The sequence below is a fragment of the Ambystoma mexicanum genome, chromosome 2p, assembly GCF_040938575.1.
Source record: "Ambystoma mexicanum isolate Mex_15411 chromosome 2p, UKY_AmexF1_1, whole genome shotgun sequence".
In the NCBI taxonomy this organism is placed as follows: domain Eukaryota; kingdom Metazoa; phylum Chordata; class Amphibia; order Caudata; family Ambystomatidae; genus Ambystoma; species Ambystoma mexicanum.
This window is the reverse complement of record NC_090923.1, coordinates 632,058,467-632,086,053: the sequence shown is the minus strand read 5'-3', so window position 1 is coordinate 632,086,053 and position 27,587 is coordinate 632,058,467. Positions and strand designations below refer to the sequence as shown.

At 43.4% G+C, this 27,587-nt stretch overlaps 1 protein-coding gene across 1 annotated transcript in view; it reads right to left on the bottom strand.

Annotated features, from left to right (window-relative positions):
- The window catches only part of CDHR4 (cadherin related family member 4), a 332,193-nt gene that overhangs the window by 270,573 nt on the left and 34,033 nt on the right, over positions 1 to 27,587 (bottom strand). Inside the window, exons 4-5 of the mRNA XM_069646250.1 lie at positions 21,891 to 21,982; positions 18,680 to 18,976 (exon numbers count right to left, since the gene is read on the bottom strand). Of these exons, the coding sequence (XP_069502351.1) occupies positions 18,680 to 18,976; positions 21,891 to 21,982 (389 nt within the window). The remainder of the gene's footprint in view (positions 1 to 18,679; positions 18,977 to 21,890; positions 21,983 to 27,587) is intronic.

The following is a 27,587-nucleotide window of genomic DNA, read 5'->3' as shown; positions in this document are numbered from 1 at the left end:
TTTAACACCATGTCCATCAATGCCATTGAAGACTGGATTCAGGCTTTCTCGGGAAAGCATGCTGTGGTTAAAATGGGTTACATGATAAGAACTGAGGGTGTTAATCGCCCTTACAACAAAGAAATCAGAGATGCCAAGAGAGGGCTCAGAGCCGAAATGCGTAGCATAAAGAGCTTGAACCTGCCACCTGATCTTTACTGCACAAGAATCAGAAAAGCCAAAAACTGCTTCAGAACTAGCATTAAGCACATAAAGAATGCAGAGAGAAATTGTGCCTATCAAAGGCTAGTGCAGACTATCTGCACTAGGGACTCCTGTAGCATCTGGTCTCTATTGAACGAGACTAGGAAGAATGGTTAAGTCCAACTTGCCAATCCCATTAGTGAGGAGACTTGGATAAAATACTTTGAAGGACGTAATGTAGGGGTGACCAATTTGTATATTTCATCCTCGAATAGGGCCCCTTTTTCCCCGCCATTTGAAGTATCCCCTGGGATCATTATGAACAAAATAAAAGCTCTTAAGTCCTCAAGAGCCCCTGGACCTAATGGGTTAGCTAATATGGTTATCATGAATTACCCTGAATTTTGGGCGGAGCTACTCACCGTATTCTTTAAAAAGATCTTAGTGCAGGGGAGAATCCTTCAATCTTGGCAATCTGCCATTCTTATCCCCATCTTCAAAAAGGGTAACCCTGCCGATCCCAAAAACTATAGGCTCCTCTCTATGCTGGATATCACAGGTAAACTTTTCGCTTCATTATTGTTAAGCGAAGTTCAGAAATGGGCTGATGAGAACAACATACTTAGTAAATTCCAGTGTGGATTTCGGAGGGACTTCGCCACATCACATAACCTTATGGTGATGGATATTTTCCGCACTCGGGCACTCTCTAAGGGGCAGCCTCCTCTGTATGCTCTTTACTTCGATTTTAAGGCTGCCTTTGATTCCATCCCTAGAGTTAGATTGTGGCTGAAACTCGAATCAATGGGATGTCCGGGAGGCCTCTTGTATTACCTGAGACTTTTGCACCAAAACACCACGGCCCGCCTTAGGCTAAATCAGGAAGGCAATATGACCAAAAATGTGCCCCAAAACAGAGGGGTAAAGCAGGGATGCATCACAGCACCCCTGATTTACAACCTCTATGTATATGACATTCCCGCAGTATTGGCTGAAATTGACAACTGCCCTGGGAAAATAGGTGAGGCGCCATGCAATGTACTTGCATACGCCGATGATTTGGTTGTATTTGATAACACCATCAGTGGGCTTCGGCGCTCTGCTACCACTTTGTGGGAATACGCTAGCCTGAATGGTCTGACTATCAACTTAGACAAAACCACAAGTACTCAGATTCACTGGTAAAAGGGCTTCCCGAGTCAACTTGATGGTGGGTAAAATCATTACACCTTATGCACTCTCCTATCGCTACCTCGGAATTGAAATTGAGCCAAAGGGCGACTACTGCCACTGTAGACAAGGACGCAAAACCAGGGCAGCGCAAGTCACTGCACTGATTGCTGCGTTCTACAATAAGCAGGGTGGCTATACAATCTGGGGGACACGTCACCTCTATAGCCAAGTGTTCGTCCCCATGATCACTTATGGTCTTGAGGCTCTTCTCTCATTTGATTAAGCCTGGCTTCAAGTGATGGAAGGCAAATTTTGGCGTAGGATATTAGGATTGTCTCCAGGCGTGCCCATGGCCTTAATAAGACTTGAAATGGGCCTCCCATCACTGAAAGCAATTGTCCTTAAAAAGAGAGCCGGTCTCTACCTAAAGATGACTAGTGGTTGCTCTAATCCTCTACTGTCTGTGATACACTAGGAAGTGGCCAAAAAATATACCACCTCACCCCTATTCAAATTGATGTCAGAATTCTTTGCGGACATAGGTTGGGTACATAGAGGGGTAGTATATACTAAGGAAGTCCAAAAGGCACTCAGCAAAAGGGTGGACCTTTGGGACTGGCTTGAGAATTTTGCACATCTGAGTACTCTGAAGAGCTACCAATTCATTAAGTACAGATTGTACACTTTTATGAAACCTCAAGCATATTTGAACCTTTGTCCGACGAAAAGGATCATACGTTTTATCATCCTGTTCAGACTAGAACAACTACCCACTTTATGTAACCAGGGACTTCGAGAAAACATCCCTGTCCATGAACGAATTTGTCGCCTTTGCAAATCACCTGAATGCTTGGAGACAGCGAAACATTTCCCTACGGAATGCTTGACACTAACTAGTACAATAACATCACATCTTGCTGAGTTTGTTCACAATATTCAAACCATTAGTGACATATCATTCTGGCTGCATTGTACTAACACCTGCAACATGCACTTGTTCATAGCCCTATATAGCATATGGCTAAAAATTGAACTAAAGCTGGGCCCTTTGATCTGAATAATGTATGCACTGTAAGGCGAAGTAAGACATGCCACCGTGGGACCAGTTACTGGCATACTATAAACATCTGCCTATCTCACGATCTGAATGCGATTAGACTTGTAAATATGTATAGCATTCCTCAATAGGTTTAAGTTTGCTTGGCACTTGAGGTAAAAATGGTAATACTGTTTATTTCTGATTTTATATTTTATTCTGAAAATTTGATTTATTATTATCTGTGTATCTAAAAACTTTTATATCAGTTGTTGATTATGTGTTTATTGTTCTTAATGCTATTGTTATTGTTGTTAACAAACAAATAGTTATTATGTGTAAAGTTTGAATTTTCTTTCATACTATATCACATTAAAATTTTATTTAAATAAAATTACAATGGGGGTAAGTAGCCAAGTTTCCTGCAACATAAAAAAGGAATAATTCATAATGAGAGGTAGTGATCCGTTTGTTGCAATAAAATGTTTAAAACCCCTGGTATTCCAGGACAACAATGAGCAAATTCAGGGTATATTCATAGCCAAGGGCAGAGCCTCACCTAACCACTTAAGAGTGTTCTGAATATCACTCATTTGTACTTGTTTCCCAGTAATGGATGGGGGCTTGGACTTGCCATTGAACTTTGAAGTCTTGGGTTTACTATTAATCGATGGATCTTCATCGTTTGGATTAACATCCACACCTAGTCCCACCTGCGCTAAATTACTTGTATGTTTTCGTATCAGCTGCGCAGAGGCCAAAACCCTACAATGAAGTGCAGTCACGTTGGGATTAGTAGTATGCAAGGGCTCCACAAAGGAGAAATCCGCAGACTGAATGACTCTCAGTTGTGGTATTGAGTGTAATTTTGCAAGCACAGCCCCACGTGGCAGCCACTTGCCACTAGCTTTCTGGTTAAGATTCTTCAGAATACAGAAGTTATTTTCTTCTCTATTTTCCTCTCTTGCTACCCCAGTCCTTTCCATGTCAGAAATCGTGCTCTCATGCGTACTATTTAAGTTGTTCCTTTGCGGGGTAGAGAATTGATTATCAATAGTGGTGTGATTATCTGTAAGAATAGAGTCTTGACTGACATCACTAACTATTGATATTTATTTAGATTTCTCCGGCACAATCCAGCTAGTAAGCGTCCCCGGTCCCTTTTTCTGGTGTTTCTTGGTCTTGAGTGCCCTTTTTTTGGCCTTTCTTGATTTTTGCTGTGGATTCGCTGTATTGGGCAGCGGTGATGCCAACTCCACCGGTACGTCTCTTAGGGCAGCTCTCTTTGCCATTCTGCGCTGTTTCTTGGTCAGATGAATCCTTTGTTCTTCGGTGGGAGATTCCACCACCTCAATGCTTACTGGGGCCACCGGAATTTCCAGATCCGTTCCTTCTTCTGACTCTATTTCATGTGCCAAACCTGGGTCAGGCAAATTCAACTGCAGTACCGTGTTCACGTGTATTCTCCCGCATAATTTCAGAAGAATTTTTACGGCAAATTGTAGAGAGAATAAGGACGCCTGTAGATCTGCAATTGCAGCAGAGTTCAACTGAGATAAGTCATTGGTATGATCTACATTCTGATCCCTCACCTCCTCAGTATCAATCCGCAAGTTAGGGGATTCTGACAAGCGATCCATGCTGGGAGTAATAGAGGGACTACTTGCCGGCTGAAGCATCTGCGCCTCAACAGTAATGGTAGCTACTTTCTGGGGAGTCCCCATCTTACTATTCCCCAGGGTGTCTGTACTGTGGGGAGGTGCCATTTATCTCTGTATGGACAAGCAGAGATCTAATATTGAATTATTGTTAAAGTCGTCAAAATTTGTCATATCCAGCGGATGAATCCCATTATGCGCTGCAGGGATTGTCTCCTCAATAGGTTCGGTGGGACGTGTGGTTAAAGTTTTTTTAAATAAAGCTGGTATGGTACCTCTAACATTAGGAGGTGATATCGAAGTATCCCCTTCATTTGCTTAATTAGCATTCACATTCAATTTATTTGTCTTGCCTTTTCTCAAATTTTAATTCATTTTAGTGCTGCGCGCTTTAGGTGGCATATTGCTCAGAAGGTGTTGTCAAGCAAGGTCTCAAGCACAATATTCCGGCGGTGAGCTCTTAACACAGGCGTGTTGGCCCAGGATGATTGTGTTAATGATAGCTGGTCCAGACACAGCCCCCACTCAGAAGTGTGAACAATCGTGCTCGCGGGATCAAAGGGGATTATGTTCCTCCACAGTCTCCCAGAACAACGTGTGCACACTTAGGGGAAAGTTAGTAAACAAACGGGCTTACCACACACCATGAATCATTAGGATAGGCCCTTTCTTGTTGGTTGCTTACTGCTCGCGGCTCCCGTGCTGTATTGGGGCAAGGGTGGGCGGCCCCCCACACCTTCCCACAAATGACCACAAAGGACCACTTAAATCCACTTCACCCGCGTGCGCTCCACGCTGTACTGTGGATTATATGCCGTTAGCAGAATTCTCACTCCCAGCAGCTCCGCCTGCACAGTAGAGATAGTAGACAGACTTGAAATGTTAGTAATCGACCACAAAGGACCACTTCAATCCACTTCGACCACGCGCGCTCCACACTGTACTGTGGATAAAAAGCTGTTATCAGAATGCTCACTCACAGCAGCTACGGCCGGACAGTAGAGATAGTAGAAAGACTTGAAAAGTTTGTAATCGACCACAAATGACCACTTCAATCCACTTCACCCGTATTGAGATGATTTAGACCTTCTTTTATGTAATCTGTTCTATTTATTAGGACAATTTTTTCCTCCTTTATCCGCTGCCTTGGTTATCACAGATGTGTCCTCTGCCAGTTGTTTGATGGCTAATTTTTCTTCTTGGGTTAGATTACTTGTCACTTTTGTATAGTTATTATTAAGATAATTTTTTCTGATATTCTCAGTTACTGCTTTTTGAAAGATTTCTATTGCATTCTCAGATGGGAAAATTGGTGTGAATACTGATTTTGGCTTAAGGCTAGTTTCTTCTGATAGGCAAGTTAGCATCCCTTGCTCTTCCAAAAAGATTTTTTTGGTATAGAGTTGATATTCTTCAATGTTTAGTAAATCTAATGTATCTTCAACCATTTCGTCTGTAAGTAATGATGGAATCAGTGTTTGCTGTCGTTCTTTGGTTTTAGGAATTTCTTCAAAGAATTTTTTAAGTTTTAATTTCCTACAAAACTTGTAAAGGTACAACTATGTTTGAAAATAGTCTCCTCTATATGTCAGAATAAATGTAATTAGTGCTGGAGTTACTTGAAAATCTGATAGATTTATTATTAGATTCATCTTCTCTTCCCTTGTTTTTGAGCTCTGGTTTCTACTCCTTGGTTTTCTTTTGCACGTTTTTCTACTTCCTCTCTTGCCTCTGAGACGTTTGAAAGAGAGATACCTGGAAGTTGTTGCTGGTTTTGTGGTGCACCAAGAAACACACCTCTTGCAATCGTATGAGAAAAGAGTAAACTACCGACAATACCCTACGAAATTCTTTGCCCCGCCGGGCCAGAAAAAAAGGGGGGTTGCTATGTTCCTCAGCCGTGCGGTACCACTAACTCGAATCTCGGTCAAATGAGATCTGCTGCTCAAGTGGCTCCTGATAGACCTCCCGATCACCATAGCAGTGATATATTCCCCGAATACCGCACAAGAACGCTTTCTCAGCAACATCCTCCCCACGCTCACCTCCTTCACAGAAGGGCGCCTGCTAATCGGAGGAGACTTCAATCTCACCCCAGACCCTAACATGGACAAGACGCTTCCGCCCTCCAGGGAGGATTTTTCCCGGGCATTGGGAATGGCAGAATTTCTGAGGGACACAGGCACCGTTGACACCTGGAGACTGACTCACCAGGGAGAACGAGACTACACATTCTACTCCCATGTACACAGAGGGTACTCAAGGATAGATCTCCTGCTGATGTCAAGCGCACTCTACCCATGCATCGAAGACATACAAATCGGCTGCAGAGTCATATCTGACTAAGCCCCAGTCATAGCCAGCCTACAAGTCGAAGGCCTCCCAGCACCTCCACAGAGAGCCTGGAAACTCCAAGACTACGTCCTAGCAGATATAGCAGCCAGCACCAAGCTCCAGGAATCCCTTGCAAACTATTTCACAGAGAACTCAGCTAAAGGCACCTTGAAGCCATGGTCTGGGACGCAATGAAGCCAGTCATCAGAGGTGTGGCGATCAACTGCACAGCAGCACATAAGAGGAGGCACCAACTCCAACTCTCCAAGCTGGAGGCAGAAGTGGGTGAAGCAGAAGCATGATACAAGCATGCCAATCCGTGAAGGGAGGCAGAGAACTTAAAAAAGTGAAGGTAAAACTCAAAATGCACCTGGCAGATTGGACGGGCCAAGCTTTAGCCTACGCAAAGCAATACTACTATATAAACAGCAACAAGGCCAACCACCTGCTGGTCCAGAAGCTGAAGAAGCTACATTCCCGGAACAAGATACTAACGCTTCAAGACCAAGGGGGCAAGCCCTGCTGCAAAGAAGCAGAGAAGACAGAAATGATCACCAAGTACCATAAGGCCACGAGCAAGGAAGCACAAGCCCAATACCTGCGATCAGTCCGATGAGACCCCTTGCTCCCGCAGCTCGACGCCTTAGAACTCCCCATCACTGTGGAAGAAGTAGCAGACACAATCCGGTCTCTGAAAAACACAGCTCCAGGCCCTGACGGTCTGACCGCCCAATTTTACAAAAAGTTCTCCCACATCCTGGCCCCCCACCTTGCTTTGTTGTATAACACCATTCTGGACTCCGGCTCCGTCACCCCCTCAATGGAGGAGTCCCTGACGGTACTGATATTGAAACCAGGGAGAAACCCGGAGCTCTGCTCCTCATACAAACCAATCACGCTACTGAACAACGATGCAAAAATCTTCTCCAAAATTCTGGCAAGCAGACTGGCAAAATACCTCCCAGAATTGACCCACCCAGACTAGACGGGATTCATCCCAGGCCGAAGTACCTTCGACAACACCAGGCACACGCTAAAGATTATCGAATCCGCAGGCAGGACAGGCGAACAAATGTCAGTCCTGTCACTAGACGCGAATAAAGCATTCGACTTGTTGGACTGGGGATACATAGAGGAAGCCCTAAAGCACCTAGGCATCAGCCCAAGGTTCCGGAAATGGACCCTGGCCAACTACCAGCACCCAACTGCAGCGCTGAGGATAAACAGCACCAAATCATCCAGAATCCATATTACCGGAGTCACACGGCAGGGCTGGCCGCTATCTCCGCTCATCTTTGCACTGTCCATGGAGCCGTTCGCCTGTAGAGTTTGCCAAAACCCCTTAATAAGTGGACTAACGGTGAGGGGGGAAGCATACAAAATAGCTCTCTATGCAGACGACGTCCTATTAACCCTGACCAGGCCCAAGTCATCCCTGGAGGCGCTGTGGAGTGAACTGGCCAGCTTCGGAGCAGCCTCGGGGTTCGCTATAAATCCTGAAAAGTCCATGGCCCTTGGAATTAACACCCCAGAAGACATGATAGAAACACTAGCCGCCAGCCACCTCATCCAGTGGGCCAGCTCACACTTCACCTGGAGGAAGTGTACAAGCTAAACTTCCCCCCACTGTTCAAGGAGCTCCAGTCAGATCTAGTAAGATGGCAAAAGCAAGAAGTGTCCTGGCTGGGAAGAATAACAGCAGTAAAAATGAACATGGTACCAAGATTGCTCTACCATTGCCAGGCCCTCCCAATCTCCATCCCCAGGAAGGACCTACATAAGCTCCAAACAAACATCATGAAATTCATCTGGGAGGGAAAGAAGCCGCGGATAGCCAGAAGGGTGGTGATGAGGAGCAAGGGATCGGGAGGCCTGGGGGCCCCAGAAATAGAGAGATACTGCCTTGCCGCCCAACTCTCCCCAGCATTCACCTGGAAACTAACCACCAACAGGCCTCGCTGGGCGAAACTAGAGGAGGACTGGTGCCGAAGCCCCCCAGAAGCGCTCCTGCACATCATCAGACCCATTGACCCCCCCAAAGAGGGGCCCCTAACAGCAACCAAGAATACAGGGGAAAGTTGGAGGAAGGCATCCAGGCAATGGCACTGTGGGAGCACAATAGGCCCCCTATCCCTAACAATTTCGATCACTGGAAAACGGGAGGGTTGAAACATGTGGGAGACTTCTATGTGGAGGGATCCCCGCTAACATTCAAAGAATGCAAGGGGAAATTTGGGGTGCCGGAAACAGAAAGATTCCGCTACGCGCAGATCGACACTGGCTCTCACACGAGCCCATGAAATCCCAGGGCTGCAGAGAACTAACGGTGCTGGAACAAACGCTCACAACGCCTCCCCCCAGAGGGAAAACATTGGCCTTGTACGGACTACTGGACAGAGGAGATCCCAACAAAAAGGAGGCTTACATGGAAAAATGGGAAAGGGACATTGGCAGAACAATTGAAACGGCCGAATGGGCGCACATCTGGACCAGAACACAGAAGGGCTCGAAATGCATCACCAACTAGGAAGGGGTGATCAAAACATGCTAGAGATGGTACTTAACCCAGAGACCCTGATCAAGAGCAACCCAGCGATCTCCCCGCGATGCTGGAAAGGATGCACAGACACAGGCACACTGTTTCACTTGCTCTGGACATGCCCAGTGTCCACAAAGTACTGGAAGGAGATTCTGGACCTTATTAAGCAGATCACAGGCCTGACGATTCCATGGGACCCAGGAATAGTCCTACTGGGCAGCACAGGGGATGGCCAATTCCCGCTGACCGGCAACTTGGCAAGCCTATGCACACAACTTCTCACAGCGGTAAAGATAGCTATAGCAAGACTTTGGAAACATCCAGAGGGCCCTACAGTGAGCCTGTGGTGGGCCACGCTGCTCACCGGTTTGTCCCACTTCCCGGTTGTTTAGGTTATTTCAGTACCTCTCTGTACTTTCTATTCTGTAGTCCTCCGGCCTCTCTGTGCGCTACTTTGGGCTCTTCTTTATTATGAGTGCAGACAGGGTGTCCTATCTTTTGTCGATTCTCCCCCTGTCGCCACAGTGTTACATTGGACACCCGCTATTCTAAGATGGCCGCCGTGTTTTACCCTTGCACTCGCCCGATGTTAACCAAACATAGTAATAGGACTTCCTAGTTACTATGACTACCTGCTCTGCATCGGCCGCAATGTGCCTTCTGATTCACTTGCGGAGTCTGTCCCGATTTACACAGAGCACTCTTCCCCCTGCAGACTTTCTCAGCACTGCCTACTGATTCACTCGCGGAGTCTGTCCCGATTTACACGGAGCACTCTTCCCCCTGCGGACTTTTTCAGCACTGGGTAAGCAGCTTTTCCAAACACACGCGATCACGGTATTCTCTGAATATTGACTAATGGCCAGGTACTATTTGATCAGCCTACTCTATTTCTCCTTTTAGTGCTTTACGAAAATTACCCGTCGATTTGAGCCGCCTTGCCTGCTCTACCTTTGGACCTTTGGAGGCCCGGCAGACGGCAGGTATGATTATGATTGTGTTGAGCGCATCCCTCGGCGACCCGTCGCTGGGTGAGGTTGTCATCTTGGTTGGGGTGATATTTAGTGACCGCTATACACACATTTTCACTCTCCCCCCCACCTGTAGACACAGGTTACCCACCATTCTGCTATCCCGTGCCTTCCCCTCCATCTTCTATCTGGGCTAATGTTACCCTTGAGAGGTTTCTCACTGCACGTTGTCCCTGGTGTAGTTCTTCTGGGGTTACCAGCACGCTTGCTGCCTCACCCTTACAGGCCACCCCTAGTTCCACATTTAGATAGTCTTTTTGACTCCTACCGTGCAGAGTACTTCGTCTGCATGTCTGTTTCTCCACTTGCTATGTTGTGGGTACATCTTCTGCTTCTCTTTAAGCTACCTATGGCGCTTAAATAGATATTTCTATCTTTTGTAGGATTGACCCAGTGGTCTTCTACCTCCTACTATCTTTTAGTAGAGAGCACCCACAGGCACCAATTGAGGTACTTGTCCCCTCTTTTTGTGATGCCACTGTTCATGAATTTTGAAACTTTCTGATGTAATTTGCTACTTATGAGCTGACTCTCTGCCTTTCTGTTTTTTTACTTCACAGATGCTATGAAATTTTCACTGTTGATTGTTGCCCTCCAATTGTAACTTTGTTACGTTGTCACAACTGTACCTCCTGATGAATGTTCCATACTTACCTTGAGGAACAGAAACATGTCGAGATATCACTCTGTATGATAACCAGAGTTACACATTTTTGACACATTGATCCTAATTGAAGTAGGGTACTACACAATTTGTCTTATATGTACCCATTTGTGTTCATGTTGATACAGTGTTTTTAACTAGCTATCCAGCTTGTCACGTAACCCCTGTTCTAGTTCGTCTTTTATCGTATATCTTAAGTTTTGTAGTGTGGACCACAATATTTAATTGGTTGTTTTTACCCTTGTAATTTACTATTAAAACTTTATACTTATCTTTTAACTGTGACTGGTCCCCTTGTCAGAGCACACCTATCCTTGTTGTTCTGTATTTCTGGCATCTACACTATAGCTTTGTCTCTCTTTATATAATTGGCCAAATGCTGGGACATTGCAGTTGCAGAAAAAATAACCGCCATCCGCCTGGAGAATTGAAACAAGTTCTTTGACACCTGGGCCCCCTTCCTAGACTACGTGGGACAGTTGCCCGGAATGGCAAGGAAACCACTGCCCCTCCGCTGGCTAGACAAATACGACTAACGTAATCCAAAAACCAGTCCTGAGGCCTACACCGAACTCACCTCCCCAAGTGCTGTTAACTGGAAACCAGGAGCAGCAGAGGGCAAGGCGAACCCCCAGAAGCACCCCACCGCAGACAATGACTAGTTAGACCTCCCTGCGAAAGACAATTGTCCAAAACAATACCCCCAAAACCTACAGCACCCCCGATTATCCCTCCCCCAGTGTCCCCCTATACCCACCTGATTATGTTTTGGTTTGTTATGTTCATCTCTAAACGAATTATACAATAAGTGAATTGATGCGCTTGAGATGTTTGTTTACTGTTAAAATCAAATAAAAAGATTGATTGAAAAAAAAAAATAAAGAAGCTATATTAAGAAGGTTAAAAAATGCAGTTTCTCGAGCACACAGTGAAAACCACTGGATGGAATTGAATCAGGTAGGAAATGACTTGGGCACGTAGCGTTTCCAGGGAACGGGTTGGGGCTATTGCGTCTAGTAGTTAAAATATATTAGGGGTGCCCGCTTCTTCCAAAATGATAGCTTTATCTCCCATGGTGCATTGCAGCAGAGAGGCTTTTCTGAAACGAAAAAGCATCAATTTTTCCACAAAATGCAATTGCTAATAACCTTTGACTTGCTGGGTGGATTTGGATGAAATTTTCAGAACATTACATTTGTCAAAGACCCCACCCCACTCCCCCCCCACAACTGTAAATTGTGGGAGCTATACGTTATAAAATGAAAACAGTTTTCTGTTCATTCATTTTCCCATAGAGAAAAAATGCAGTTTTTGAACAGCTGTAGTTTGAACACCGCTGCACAGATTTGGACAAACAAAAAACAACTTGGGCACAAAGTGTTGGCTTAAATATCTCAACTGTTGTGGGGGTATATCCACACCAGTCCTTTAGAGCCTTTAAATCAGCTTTAGTGCTTTTAACAGCAGAGCGGCTGAGCGAGGCTAATAACTTTTGACTTGCTGGATAAAGTTGGATGGATGAAACTTTCCAAACAACCAGTCTGTCAAGCACGGGAGTTGCTAGGTCTGGAAAAGACCCGGGGCTAAGCTGATGTCGGAACTGTTGGGACTGGGGGCTAGCTAGTCTTTTGGTTGTAGCTCCTGAGATTCTATCCGGGGCTACAACCAAAAGATCAGGGGCTATAGCCCCCTTAGCCCCCCCCTAGCAACGCCCCTGCTGTCAAGAGCTTCACTTAACTGTATGTTTTGGCAACAATTAGTTAGAAATGAAAAAGCTATTAACAAAACTGAAAAACGGTGTTTGCTGTTTTCAGCCTACTTGCATTCATTTTCCCATAGAGAAAAAAGTGCAGTGTTTGAACGGCGGTAGCGTGAAAACTACTTGGCAGATTTGGACCAAACAAGAAACAATTTGGGCACAAAGCGTTGACTTAATTTCCTTGATTGGTTTGGGGTACATCCATCCAGTAGTCTTTTACATATTCAACAGAGAAGGGGGTGCCCCTGCACCTTAAAACCTTCATATCGGTCTTGGTTCTTTGCAGCAGATAGGCTGAGAGAGGCTAATAACTTTTGACTTGTTGGATGGATTTGGATGAAATATTCAAAACCAAAGGTTTGACAAGGGCCCTAAAATGAAAAGTGGAAAAAATGGCATTTCAAGGTGGGAAAACGATTCAATGGCATCAGGCTAGAGGTGGGGAGGGGGAAGAGGACACCATGTGTAAATGGAGAGTTGCGGGAGTGGGGGTGGGGGCTAAGGTCCAAGTTCCGAGCACAAGCGTTTTCTCATTGAAGTGGTTATTCAGCAGGATAACCAGGGCTATGAAGGAAAACAATATCAGGAAAGTGCATCACACGAAACGAGTGTTGGGGGACGTGAGAGAGGGAAATATTATTTCACGCAGCAGGGGAGCAGGCAAGGACAAGGAGGACACTTGGTGAGGGCCTGGGAGGGCAGGGAAACATTTTTGATTTTGTGACATTTTTATGGATAACCGCAACTATCGGGCCCCTACTGAGAACTGGGGAAAAAAGAGAATACAAAAAATTGATTATTACATAAAAAGGATTTGTACAGATACAGGGAGGTTGGGGGGTGCAAAGTGGGTCGGAAGTGTTTTAAAATATACAGTGGGGTTAAGGGTAGTTAAAGTTTCCTCACAAATTAGGTTAATACAGTATAAGATGTTCCACAGGGTAGATTATTCAAGGAGAGGCTGTATAGAATTGGGCAAGCTGAGAACGATGTGTGTCTGAAGTGTGAGGGCGAGAGGACACCTTCTAACACCTGCTTTGGGAGTGCCGACTAGTCTCAGAACTGCAGGACAAGATCCTCAACAAACTATCCAGAGTTCTAGGCAAAACAATCCCTAAAGATCCCAACATGTTACTACTGCACACTACAGGGGAATTTTATGGGAATAGATGGGAGAGCACTCTGATTTCCATAGTGGTGATGGTGGTTAAAAGAGACCTAGCAGTAAGGTGGGGATCTAAGGACATGCCCAAGCTAGAAAATTGGGAAATAGTCTTGGAACATTGTTGCAGCATGGAAGAAATAACATATCGAAACATAGGGTCGCCCGGGAAATATTTCAAAATATGGGGGATGTGTGAGGAAGTCATGGGAAGACGCGGAGAGAGCAGCCCTTGAGTCGGGGTGGATACGAACTGCCGGGGATATAAGCCTGTGGATGAAGGTGGGCGGTTTGAGCCGGTTACAAGAAGAAAGGGTAAATAATTGGTCCAAAATGTGCATGTTGGTGCTGTATTATTTTGTATTGTTCTTATTTTGTTGTTTACTCATGAAAATGTTAATAACCAGAGTTATAAAAAATAGAGATCGGGCTTCCAAAAATGTTCCAAATGTAAAGCATGCATGCACCTACGCAGTTAATACTAGCTGTTATTTACATCCTATTCTAGGGAAGAACATTAAGATTGTGTCCAGAATAACTTGTGAAACTGAATATGTGGTATATGTGTTGAATTGCCCATGTAACAAGTGGTATGTTGGTAGCACCAAAGGACAACTTAAATTAAGGGTACTACAACATATCAGGGCAATAAAGCATGCCGATCCAACTTACCCTATGGCTCTACATTTTAAGCATCAACATGGGGGCCAATTGGAGGGTTTTACTTTTTTCGGCATACATACAATTACTAAACCACTTAGAGGAGGTAATCGCGAGTTAGCATTACGACAGCTGGAAACCAGGTGCATTTTGGACTTAGAGACTAAGAAACCCAGGGGTCACAATTTAGATGAGGAATTATATACCTTCCTGGGAACATGAATTTTAAGTTTATAATGTCTCTAACCTGCTCTTATTATTCAGTACATGTCCCATAGTGGACTCCTGATGTTATCAGTAAAAATGGAATTATCACATGTTTATTTATGAAATATTGGGTTGGTACTCTGCTTTCATAGCTGTGATGCAGTTTTTAAACATTGGTTTTTAATAGGTAACCATATAGGTTTTTATTTTTAGAGGTTGCTATAACACAGAGATTTTTTAACTTGACTTTACCTGTTTTGTGGCGTCATACCGATGATAATCCTATACGGACTCTATAATAGATGGGTTCTATCTATATTCTATTGCCGATACACTCTTACCTCTATAAAATCTTTGATGCATATATATAGATTTATATGAAAGAGACACACTCTTTACTTTTTATACGATCAATATGGTTCTCTTTTTAGTATTATGAATTTGGATGTTTTATGCACTATGCACTTTATGATCTAGCAATAGTTTGCACGCACTTTGCACTTTACAAAGAGGAAACTTTTGCGGAATGATGAACAGAGCAGACGTCCATGCACATACCTCAGAACGTGAAAAAAATCTAAACTTATAGAGATTCACTTTATTTGACATATATCAGATATTGTATCCATTTAGTAAAGCATTAAGTTGAGAGGCTTGTATGAATAAGAGAGGTATGTGCATGGACGGAGAGCACTATGCACTTTATTTTTTTGCTGCTATGCATGTAATTTTGCTGCTGGAATGCTATTTTGCACAGACATCCAAATGTTCTATACTTGGCAATTTTGCACATATCATATACCGTCTGTATGCACCTAGTCCGAGGTTTATTTGAGTACGCTAGATGCTACTTTGTATAGGTTACCATTGCTAATTTATGATCATGTAGTTAGGGGTTACATCTGACTAATTCCTCCCTTTCTGATGCATTGGCAAACGCATTCTTGGACATATAAACTATGTCTAAAACCATGGCATATTGTTGAAATCGAAAAACACATGATTGCTTTGTGAAAATAATGCATTTTTTGTTACATCACACACTTCGTGTCTTTTTTGCATTTACAAATTATGAAAGTAATTCATGTGGCACATATTAGAGGACAAAGTTAGAACTCCTCCATGAGTAATTACATACTGTTGAACCGTTCCAATATGGCTGCCTTACAAAACATGATGAACGAATGGTCCATAGCAGGTGGACACTCTCTATGTGAAATCAGAGAGTCAGCCTGGGGATAAATTGCAGTCCATTCTCTGTGTTGTTGGTAAACCCACGTGATCAAGCGGTCTGTGCACCGCGAAACGCGTCGTTTTTGTTTTCCTTCCTGATGTACTCACACCAATAAAGAAAACGTGTTGCCAGGAGTGCTGAGGACTTTCTTTCCACTTTCTTTTGCTGCAAGGATACTGGTTCTTGATTGCAGCTGCTCTCTGGAGTGCACTCCACTGGCTGTCTTTTTCCAAAAGACATTCTTCTCATATATATATATATATATATATATATATATATATATATACAGTGGGCACAGCTGAAGGCCGTGCAAACTGGCCAGGGCCAAAGGGCCTGGTTAGTGGGCTCAAAAGAGATGTTTGGCAGCCATGTAGTGGGACTAAAAGAAACATATTGGGGGAACATGTACAGTGGATGGTGGTGGTCCAGCAGTGTTTTAAAATATACAGTGGGCACGGGTGAAGGCCGAAGACCCTTGCTTGTGGGCCCATAAGAGATGTATAGTGGCCGTGGCCCCCTAGTGGGTATTAAAGAAACATAATGGGGGAACATATAAAGCCAAAGGCCATGTCTAGTAGCCGTAAAATAAAACGATGGTATAACAAAACTCTTGAAATGCACTGAATAAAACTTAGGTTAAAGTGTAATTATGTTGAGCAGATTTACTGCAACAAAACCCTTGCAATTCAGTGGATGTGAAAAGTCCTGACCAGCTTAACTCAGCACGCTCCCGTTGCAAAGCCCATGAGCACATGCATATTATAAGAGAGGGGATTCACTGTGACATACAAAATGGAATTAAGGGGGACATGGCATTTTGGGGACATTAACAGGAATGCGCTAAGTTAAGCTGCTCATGACTTTCCACATTTGCAGAATTTCAAGGGTTTTGTTGTGTTAAACCTGCTCAGCTTAACTACAATTTAACGTATGTTTTTTTCTGTGAATATATATACATTACACGGCCTGTGGTAGCTGCTGTGTGGTTATGGTTAAGTTGCTCAACTAATAAAAAGGGCACTTTTTGGGTGGCTTATAACTTTGCCCCCCGCCGGACGAATCCTCACCAAACTTTGTAAACACTGTACATGCCCCCCTCAGAATGATTTAGTGAAGCTTAATGTGGTTTTGTCCAGGGGGGGGCAAAGGTATAGGGGGCTCAACACTTTTTAAATCATCATAGACACAAGGAAAAGAAAATGTTGCTCCCTCCTACAGCCCAAACAGCTGGAAAAGATTTTTACCAAACATGTGCGAGGAGCGTCTGTGTGGTTCCAAAAGCTTGGTTTTGCAAATTTGGTGTAAATCCGTCCAATAGATTTTTTTTTTTTAATGGCCAAAAAGTAGGTCAAAACAAATTAGTGATATATGGGCCTGGTCCATGAACTCATTTCCTGATTTGGAGTCCGTGGACACCTCTGAGCCAATTAGAGGGCAGCGTGGTGTCTGCAGATATCGCACGCACCCGCTGCATTGGATCATATTTTTGGAAAAGGTGGCCATATTGGATCCGTGGACACCGGACATAGTCCATGGACAACACTGTGAGGAAAAAGTCTGGAAAACACATGTGGGCTTATTTGGTGGATGAAAGGGGGATTGGAAAGGGTGGGGGTGTGGAATACATTTGATAGGGTGAAGAAAAGTGGTGCAGGTGCTACATTGTCCATGGACACCACAGTAGTTCCCGGACCCGCACATGCCATCTGGGTCTTTTAAGGATGCCTGGCATGGAAAGAGGACATCGGGGGACTAGCCAATCGGGTTTTGTGGTTGTGGAGGAGCGGTTGAAGTATACAGCAGTACAGGATACCAAGTGGTTTCTTTGTTGTGTAGTGAAGATAGCTATGGCTTTGAAGAAGTAGATTGTGTGGATGGTGGTATATTCCTGGATTAATTCTTTGAAGGTTTATACTGAATCTCGTGGCATCTCTGCTACTATTGGATTGGAAGAAGTGGAAGTTTTGTGGTATGAGAGTATGGAGCACTTTAAATGACCAGATATCATTATTTTGCATTGTGGAGGAGTTGCAATGCATTTGACTGATTTCGGAAATGAGATTATTCTTTTGAATGTCCAAAATGCAATGAAACTATTTTTGTGAACTCGTGAAATATGAAGTGGAGTTTTTTTTGGTAGTTGTAGTACTAAATAAAAAGCAAAACAGAAATAAATTAGAAGCGGTTTTTGTGAAAGTTAGAAAAAATAATTAAGTTCAGTAGAACATTTGTTCGTTTAGTATATAAACCCCCAACATTTTTAAAAAAGTTATTTTAAGAGCCACCCTTTTTTAACAAAAAACAAATTAATTGATTTTAATTCCCACTCCCCACGGCTGGAATTTTCCAGGTGTCCGCAGACCTTTATACTGTCTGTGGACTATGAAGACTGCAAAAGGTCCTTTGATTGTTTTAGGTCTATTTTTTAACCGTATAAGGTGGCTCTAAAAGGAACCTTTTTTTGGTACTTTCTGGCTTTTATATATTTGGGGATATTTTTTTGGAGAGGCAAGGTGGGGAGGGGAAGGAGGGAGGGGGAGAGTGCAACAACCACAGATATGGAGGGGTAGATGGAAAGGGGAAGATGTTGGGTGTGCCTTAAATGTAAGGTAGGTGGCAGTATCTCTCTTGCTCCTTAACTGCAGCCTTGAAAGCACTCTGAAAGTGCTCCCTGCACCAGAGCAATGTGTCACAGTACAAACAGAGTATTGTGACCCTGGAATGGTAAGGGTGTACAGCATTCTGCATGGCTTGCGAGGCAGCTAGTGGGATCATCTGCTCCACAGGAGTAGCATGTCTGGTGGCAGGAGCGGATGAGGAAGATGGGGTAGAGGAAGATAAAGTACTTCTTCCTGAGAAAGCAATAGCCATTCTCAGAGTTCCCGAGTGGTTGTAGCGAGTGTGGCATCAAAAGGAGGTGGTCCCAAAAGAGTACTGCCCAGGTTGTCCGTGACTGAGTATGACCCAGGACTCAATGCATTCAACCTTGGCAGCCCAAACTTTTGTTACACCCCCAATGGTCTTAAAGCACCACCACACCCATGAGTGTCTGTGGGTGCTGGAGTTAGGAAGTTCCTCAACCTCATCTTCCTGTTCCTCATAATCCTCTGCATCATTGTGTCTGCTCCCATGTCCAGGCCCTCCACGTGGGAATTGTGGTGGTGGTGGCCCCTGGGAAGGTGGGATGGTCATGACAGATGTCATTCGTAAACTCCTGGAACTCTCCTGGAAGTAGCTCTCAAAAGATGCTTTCTCCTCGTCTGCCAGATTGAGAATGACTAGTGGTAATGAGTGGAGACGTGTGACGGTCCGCGGTCTACTGAGTCGAAAATAGACCTTGAAAAGTTGAAAAAAGTTTACAGATCAACTAATAATAGGTCTAGGAGCTCTGGAAGGGTAAACTTTCAACTTGAAACATCCTAGATTGGCCGAAAATGCAGTTTCAAACAGTCCTTGGTCAGGACACTGTCTGCGGACACGTTGGCACGCCACACGGGCGCAGTCACATGATGATGATATTGGTGCTATTTGTTTATGAGAAATGTTTATATAATTTATGGTAATAATATCATTGGTTAAGCTGCTCAACTTTTTGGGCAGCTTATAACTTGGCGTTGTTTGACGAATGGTCACGAAACTTTGCAGAGAGATGCATACTTATTGGATGTTTGAAAATGTGCGGTGTGTCATAATTTTAGAAATGGTCATCATACTGGATGGGCAGATCATGGCCTTTGTCCGCGGATAGCGCAGTGAGGAAAGGAAGTCTGGAAAATATATTGGGGGTTATTTTGTGGATGAAAGAGGGCCTGGAAAGGGTGGAGGAGTGGAAAGTAATATAGAGCCCTTTTTATAAGTGAAAAAATCTGTGCAGGTGCTGCCGTGTGTGCCGTTAATTTTTCTGTCCGTGGACGTTATTGGGATTTGGAAGGGGGTGTGGGTGAGTCTTGTTATTTGAAGATGTTACATAGTTTAATTGTATTGTGGTCATTGTGGCAGTGGCCTGATTCTTGGGGGCATGGGCGTAGGCCGTGACTCCAAGAATGTGGCTACTGGCTATATACACTATAGTAATATGTGTATACTTATTATAGGTACTGTAGGGGGAGTATACCATATTTGTAATATGGTGGAATGATATAACTGAAGTGTATATGGTATGTGTGATCATAGTACAATTGAGGATAGTGCTCCTCGATCTCTCCTTCGCCTTTGACACGGTCAACTGTTCTATCCTCATTAAACGGATACATGATATGTTCGGCATCACAGATCGGGCACTGGACTGAGTGACCTGTTTTGCTCATTAACTGCCCTTCCCAGCTGCAACTAGGCTGTTTCTCCTGCACCACCTCATTCTCTACCTGCAGCATCCCCCAGGGTTATATCCTATCGCTGTGGCTCTTCAATATTTATCTCGTCTCTCTGGCTCACCTGATCTTTTTTTCTCTGCTCATTTCCAATGTTATGCTGATGACAGACCGCTTTCCTTGAAACTTCCCTCTACTATTTTCTCCTCCCCGCCTTTCATCCTTGATTGTCTGACCGCCACCCAGGCATTATGTGCGGCTATCAATCTGTCTCAATGCCAGTAGGATGGAGATCCTTGTTATTCGGACACCTGTGCCCTGATTCCTTCCTACCCTCTGCCCGCCTTCCATGGGCCCTCATCCCCCTCACCATCCTGTGAGGCCAAAAACCTTGGGGTCATCTTTGACTCCTCTCTCTCCTTCACCCCTTACATTTTGGAGCTTGTCAAGTAGACCCACATTCAGCTTCACCTACTTACAGGCATTCTACTTTTCCTCACCTTCCACCGTCTCTAGAGGAGCCCTGGTAGTCTCTTCGGTGGACCACTGCAACAGCCTCTTCCTCAACCTCCCCCTTTGAACTCTTTTCCCCCATCAGCTAATCCAGAATTGGACTGCAAGACATATCCTTGGTCTGAAGCCCAGGGATTTTGCAGCCCTAAAATCTCTACATTCGCTCCTGGTAGCCACAAGGATGAAAATCATTTTCGACAGGGGAGTTGCTAGGTCTGGAAAAGACCCGGGGCTAAATTGATGTCTGAACTGTTGGGACTGGGGGCTAGCTAGTCTTTTGGCTGTAGCTCCTGAGATTCTATTAGGGGCTACAACCAAAAGATCAGGGGCTATAGCCCCCTTTGCCTCCCCCTAGCAACGCCCCTGATCTTTGATGTTGCAGATGTTAGTTTTAGCAGTGTATGGTGGTGGGGCGAGTTACGGTTGCTTAGCTTACAATAATTGGCAAATTTCAGTTTTATTCCAGTTTTACTTGTAATCATAATGTCCCTTTAACAAAGTTGTTTCACTGAATATATATATACATATATATATATATCAAAACGAAGAAAAAGTGAAAGCAGGATACAGCTTTCTGGACGGCACTCTCCTCAGTGGAAAAAATCACCCAGATACGTTAAAAAAGGATCTCCATCAAACGTCCTTAATTGAACAGATATAGTGGACAAGTTGCTCAGGAGAGAACAAAACAACTACGCGTTTCACCCTTACGGGCTTCGTAATATATATTTCGATTTCTGTCACCCATACCCCATCCTTCAGAGTCTGTCAAACTTATTATGTAGGGATATCTGTCCCACGTGTTATGAGCATTCAAATCTATAGCATGACAATATCTCCTTTCACCCATGTCCCCTCCTCGTTGGAATGTCTACCCAATAGCATGTGGATATCTACTTTAACACTTCTGATAATTACTAGGATGTCTAGCCATTTACCATGTGGATATCTGCTCCTCTCTCCAGGCCACATCCTGGGAATTCTAGCCTCTATCGTGTGCCACAATATTCCATAACTGCTGAAGATCATATGTGATACATGTGATTCTCTGCCATCCATATTCCATACTTGATGGATGTTAAACTCAGTGTTTATGGATATCTGTGACCTACTATGCATCTTAAACTCATTGCATGTGTGCCCATGCATGCTATAGGCCAGTGTTCTCTGTGGGTGCATTCTTCTGGTGAATCATCTATCAGTTATATGTATGCATTTCTATGATATCTGCCTCTTTGCCACTATCCATGTCTGCTATCCTCCAAGCGCCAAGGCTGCTGGTTGTATACTTTCGCCTACGGTCACCTTCCCGGTGAATGTGATGCCTGATGCCATTCGTGTGCTGTTCCTTATACTCTTACGTTGCATTAAAGTGGCAGGTGGCTCTGTATAAACCAAGTAAAAATATATGAATAAATTGTACTTACTTTAAGAGGACCCTGCACAGGGCCCTGCGTCACCACATTGTAGATAGGAGTAGAAGGTGACACATTCTCTAGAACCGACACTGTCTCGCCAACTAAATAAGAAAGGTGAGAAAAGAAAGGTCATGAGAGTTCAACAATCAGAAGTAGCTCCAGGCTGTACAATGTTCATTACCAGCTCCTGCAAACAAAAGCACGAGGTTCATGTTCAAACCTGTCTGGTGGCACAATGCAGGGAAAATAACACACTTGCAGAGAGTTCATGAAGTTTCACACCAATCATCTCTTCACCAGAGAAGCAGATGGAAATTGGAAGAATCTAGTGAGGAACCCAGCTGCATATCATGATCTAATGCTCCTTCCTTACTGAACACAGAGCTCAGTTAGTCTCCCCATTACTACACGAAGAGGGGATTAGGCCCCTTCTCTGTATCACCCCCTCAAATCATATCTGTTCTGTGGTAACGTACTACCGGAAGAGAGCTGGGATACCTTTCAAATAATGAAGGTGTTATCTTTCTTAATTATTATTCAAGTCAAGCCTTATTTCGGTCTCCACTATAAAAGTACTTACACAATTTCACAGAAAATTCTACTATAAGCTAAGTTATCACAAAATATACAATGAATAATCAAAATTCCACATTCAAAGATAAAATTAGAATAATAAAACATCAGTCATTTAATCTCAAGTTTCTTCCTCCTAAGGAAGGCATTTGTTGAAAATGTTGATACTGCAGTGAACACCCGAAGGACAGTGTTGGATTTCTTCTACATCTAATGCAGTACGAGTTAAGAATAATTATAACCATTTGATGTGAGTTAGGATGTGTTGGCAATCATGAGATGTGGAGCAATGGAATCTTTCATTTTGATATGCTGGAGGATTTTTGTTTTCTTGAGATATATTTTAAGGAATTAGAAATGTGTTATGTGGGTTTTTTATGCAATGTATGTGCTTGTGCTTGTATTTTAAAATTCTTGTTCTCTGTATTATGTGTTTTGTAACACTTTGAAATTGTAATAGGTATACCTACTTATTTTATCACAAAACAACACACAGCGGACCCGTGGACCAGACACCTGTTTAGATGTATGTTTTCCTAATCTGATAATTTGCTTCTGAGTCATGATTTTATTTCGAAATGTTGCCAAAAAAGCTGAAAATATTAGGGAGACATTTGAGGACTGAATGTGAACTTTGCATCACCTCTTTGTATGCACAGGTGCTTGTGGCCTTCTATCTCAGTTCCATTCTTTCCAATGACTGCAAAGTCCCTTAAACGCATTACTTCAGGGATCTGTAAGGAAGAATGGCACCTGCCTATCCCTTCTTCTCATGCTATTGTCATCCAAGCTTTGTTTCCCCATGTTCTTCCCCCTTCTGTGATTTCATGGTAGACAGATAAACGGTGCTCTGGAGGATTGCCCAGAGCAATGCTAATGGTATTTGATTCATTCCGAAACCTCCCGCCAACAGTACTTTTGCTGTCTTTGATAATTACCATTGATGGTGTTAACCCCCAGTGGAAATCCTGTAGTGCCCCCTGTCACCAGTGGCGTACCCTAGCATCAGATTTAGTGCGTCTTATCTGCAGTATAGAAGTAGGTGTGGCAAAGCAGGCTTTAATCCCCATTCGTGGTATTTGCAGAAGGAGGCTCAAGGCATTTTACACCGTGGGCATCTTGAAACAGGCTTTCCTCGCTGGAGACGTGGGTGCTATCTAATGCCTCTTCCCATTGCCAGCCCACTGAGTGGATGGGCATGCTAGGAAACTCTCATCTAATGCTCAGTTGAGGGTTCTTCACATCTATGTTTAGTGCACAAGAAGACAATTTAAATCCACTTCAGTTTGATGATATTATCATTAAACACAGTTGAATGTCGCTGTAGGACACACACCTTGAATTAAGCACCCTCTACTTTGTTTGTTTTACCAACCGACACATTGGTATTGCACATTGCAGGTGGAAGTTTTTTTTTCAAGGCCACCATAGTATTGATGGTGAATGTTAAGCATGCCCCAATGCGTCAATGTCAAGGATGTCAACTCACAGTGCACTGATGACCCCCAATGGGGGTGAAACGCATATGTGGTTAGTGCATCCTTGGGAGATGTCAGTCTTGGATTTATAAAGCTAGTAGCACTGCCCTATAAGACACTGACAATTTCCCATATGAAGCAAAACCCAAGCTTTTCAAGTAATTTGCAAGGCCATGGTACATTGCTGTGTGGTTCTGATTTGGAGGTGAGCTTCCAGTGATTGCTTTATATTGGGGTGTCCATGTGTGGCTTTTTGGCGGAAATGGCCTATTCTACTATAACATTGCAGGTAAAAGGTATTTTTTCTATCAATGGACACAACAATAGCTTTTTTCTTTTTAAAATCTTGCACAGGAGGCCGAGGAGTTAAGAGATTCCCGAGGCATGTTTGCATATGCTTTTGTACGTTTCGGTTTAGTGATGACTCTAACCTCGGTTGTCTGGGAATGGCGATTCCCCTCCGCTTCCAGCTCATGCAACTTGGTGTAAATAATTGAATTCCTCTGTTAGATGTTGTGTAGTTTAAGATGTCCCCTTACACCTGAACTGCCCCAATTAGTACTCATAAACAGTACTGCACTGACCCCATGGAACCATTATGATGGTTTTACAAAGGTCAGAGAAGGTGCACTGTCATAGTGTATTCAGGTGATACTCGAAGACTTGCTAGATCTCCTAGGAACCTCGGCAGACCGACTGCGAAGAAACTGTCCTTCGCAGTCGGTCTGGTCCACTTTTCTCTAATGGCGGACGTGCATGCCTTCGGCCCAAGACGAGATTAAGGTAAGCAAGTCTGTATTGGGTGGCGACGGGTTTATTAGTACTCTTTGTCGCATATGAGCTGACGCGGTCTGTTTATATTTCATTTTTTAGACCGTTAGAATACCGAGTCAAGAATTGCCTTAGCTTAACACAACGGCTGAGGCAGTGTTCCGTCAGAGAGGGGTCATTTTTGTCCTCCGGTTAAACAGCGTTGTTCTGCTTTTTAGGTAAGCTGTTTTCTGTTAAGATTTGATGGGTCCCTCTTAATGGCAGACATCTGCTAACAAGCGTTTTTGTAATTTGAGCCTGTTTGTCTATTTGATTCACAGATCGTTACATGAGCGAGCATAGGCGTTCATTTGTGAAGAGCCACGCCTCCTTCTAATCTAACGTGCTGTGTTGAAGAAGGGAAACGGTGCTTTCGTTTCCTTTTCCCTTCACTGCGGCTACACTGATATCCTCCAATACGAATAAAAAGGGAGCGGTGCAATAGGGAGAGAGGGATCTAATACAGCCTGGGAGAGAATCTTTCAGAAAGAAGGTATAAATATGTGTTTTGCTCCGCCCAGAGAGATTATTATGGTTAGCTTATTCTCATCTATTGTGACATTTTAAATTTTTATTTTTTCCAAATTCTTTAGATATCGTCACTTCCTTCAGGGGGTCTAGCACTTCAGACCCTCACCAGAGGCTACTGGAATACCAGCCATTAGGCGAACCAAATGGGGTTTGCAGGTAGGAGGTTACTGTATTTTTTTAACTGATATGTGAAGCCTGCCCTAGTGGGGTCCTCCCCGGTGTGATTAGAGTGGGCTGTTTTAGCACAAATGGGAAAGTGCAGATTATTAGGAGTATGAGAGTAACTTCCATTTTCCTGAACCCCGGAGTCCCAAATGAAATTAGGGAAATTTCGGATGGGTAAATGAAATCTTACTGATTTGGTCAGTAATGCTTTCTTTCAAACTAGGCTATACTCAGCCTATCATGTTTATAAAACTGTGGTTAAAGAGATGTCCACTTTGGACTCAGAGTTGTTTTTGTTCTCTAAGATCTGGTTTGTATTGTTAGAGAGGTAACACTGAGAGAGGGTTGACAGGGGTATGTAATTGTAATTTTAATTGTATGTTTGTTTGCTTTTAGAATATTTGTTAAACGTTCATCCAATCCTGATGAAGGCACACACAATCTGTCAAGTCGAAACTATTTACCAACTGGGAAGCCTTTTCGTAAAGAAGAATGATTTTTTAAGGCACCAATAGTCGATACTTTGTCCTGGAATGAACTATTATCAATAATGATTAGTTTCTTGATTATTTGGAACTATCAATAAATTGAAAAGACGTGTACTAATGAAATGAATAGTACTTTTTTGTGATACTTTAGCTCATTTATATGATTTTTAGATGTTCAATTAGTGAATGAATGTTTGAATGCTTGAATAGTCATAATGTTTTTTAAGAATTGATTACATTATTTCATAAAAGGTTGTTTATACAAATCTAAACAAAATGAAAATGATGATTTGATCTTTACATTCCCTTGCCTACCTCTTTCAGTTGTTTTCCTCATTTCCTGGTACCATTTTTTGTATTATTATTTTTCTCATGTTACCCCATGGTTCTAGAATTTTTTACCTCCTTCTTTGGGAATTTCTCTGCCTCAACATTATGGAAAGGTTTAAAAATGTTCTTTTTCTAAATTTCTCCATTTTATCGATTTTCTAGTCCAGTGGTCCGCAAGTTACGGCTGTCCAGATGTTTATGTATAGGGCTGATGCGAGTTGTAATCCAAAACCTCTGGAGAGCTTAAGGTTGCAAATGCCTGTCCTAGATGAACTGTTATGTTTGCTGTTATTTTTTGTTGACGTTGCATATGGCAATAGTTTTAAATTGCTAAGTTTTCCTTTTCTCCATCTACAGACCAATACGAACACTCAGATCCATCAATGACATAAGCCTCTACCCAAAGCAATACTCAAAACTGAAATATGGTGAAACAGCATTCACTTGCATGTCAGCAAAACCTTGGAACTCACACCTCAAGGAACTACGAACATGTCCCTGGTTCATGTTTCTACCTCCCCTGCATGCATCATCTGGTCTTATATCCACATCCTCTCGCCCATCGTTAAGGACACTGCTCCACCACTCTGTAAACCAATGTTACAGGTTTTGTGAGCATTTTGTGCCAAATCCCCAGTAATTTTAATTAAATAAATTCATATACTGTATTAACACCTACAATTCAGAAAACGACTGGTAACCTGGCTCTTTAACTCACCCGGCTAAACAGGAACCTCTACTGAGAAAGAAAACTACCACGGAAATAGGAAAAGCACCACAAAGCATTGTAAAACCAAATCGAAACAAAACAAACTGGATTGGCCCTGCGACAGGAAAATATAATATTGATAATCCGCAAAATAAGGAATTCAGCCTAATCCAAACAATGCAATTTACAATAATGTACAGACCTCCCTCACCAATAACCCTACTAAAAACCTTCAACTTTCCGACAAACTCACCACTCAACCAACAACTACAACACACACATACCTCTGACACAGTACAAACCGGACATCACACAGCAAACCGCACACTGCTCTGTAATGTCACTCAAACCAACACACTAAATCTCCAGCACTAAACCACAAACACACAAAATAATCCCATATAGATACACACCAAACCAACACCTAACCCATACCATCTAGAGGCAAGCCCAACACATAGTGACTGGTTTGTCCCGAACAGAAGCTACCAACAGCACAGCAAAAGACTCTCTTCCGCTATCCCTCTCTGGCACACTAACTGACCCTCCCCAACCCTCCTTCCTTTTCAGATACCCCTGAGCGAGCACCTGGAAACCATGAAAATGGCAGCAGTGGACAGTA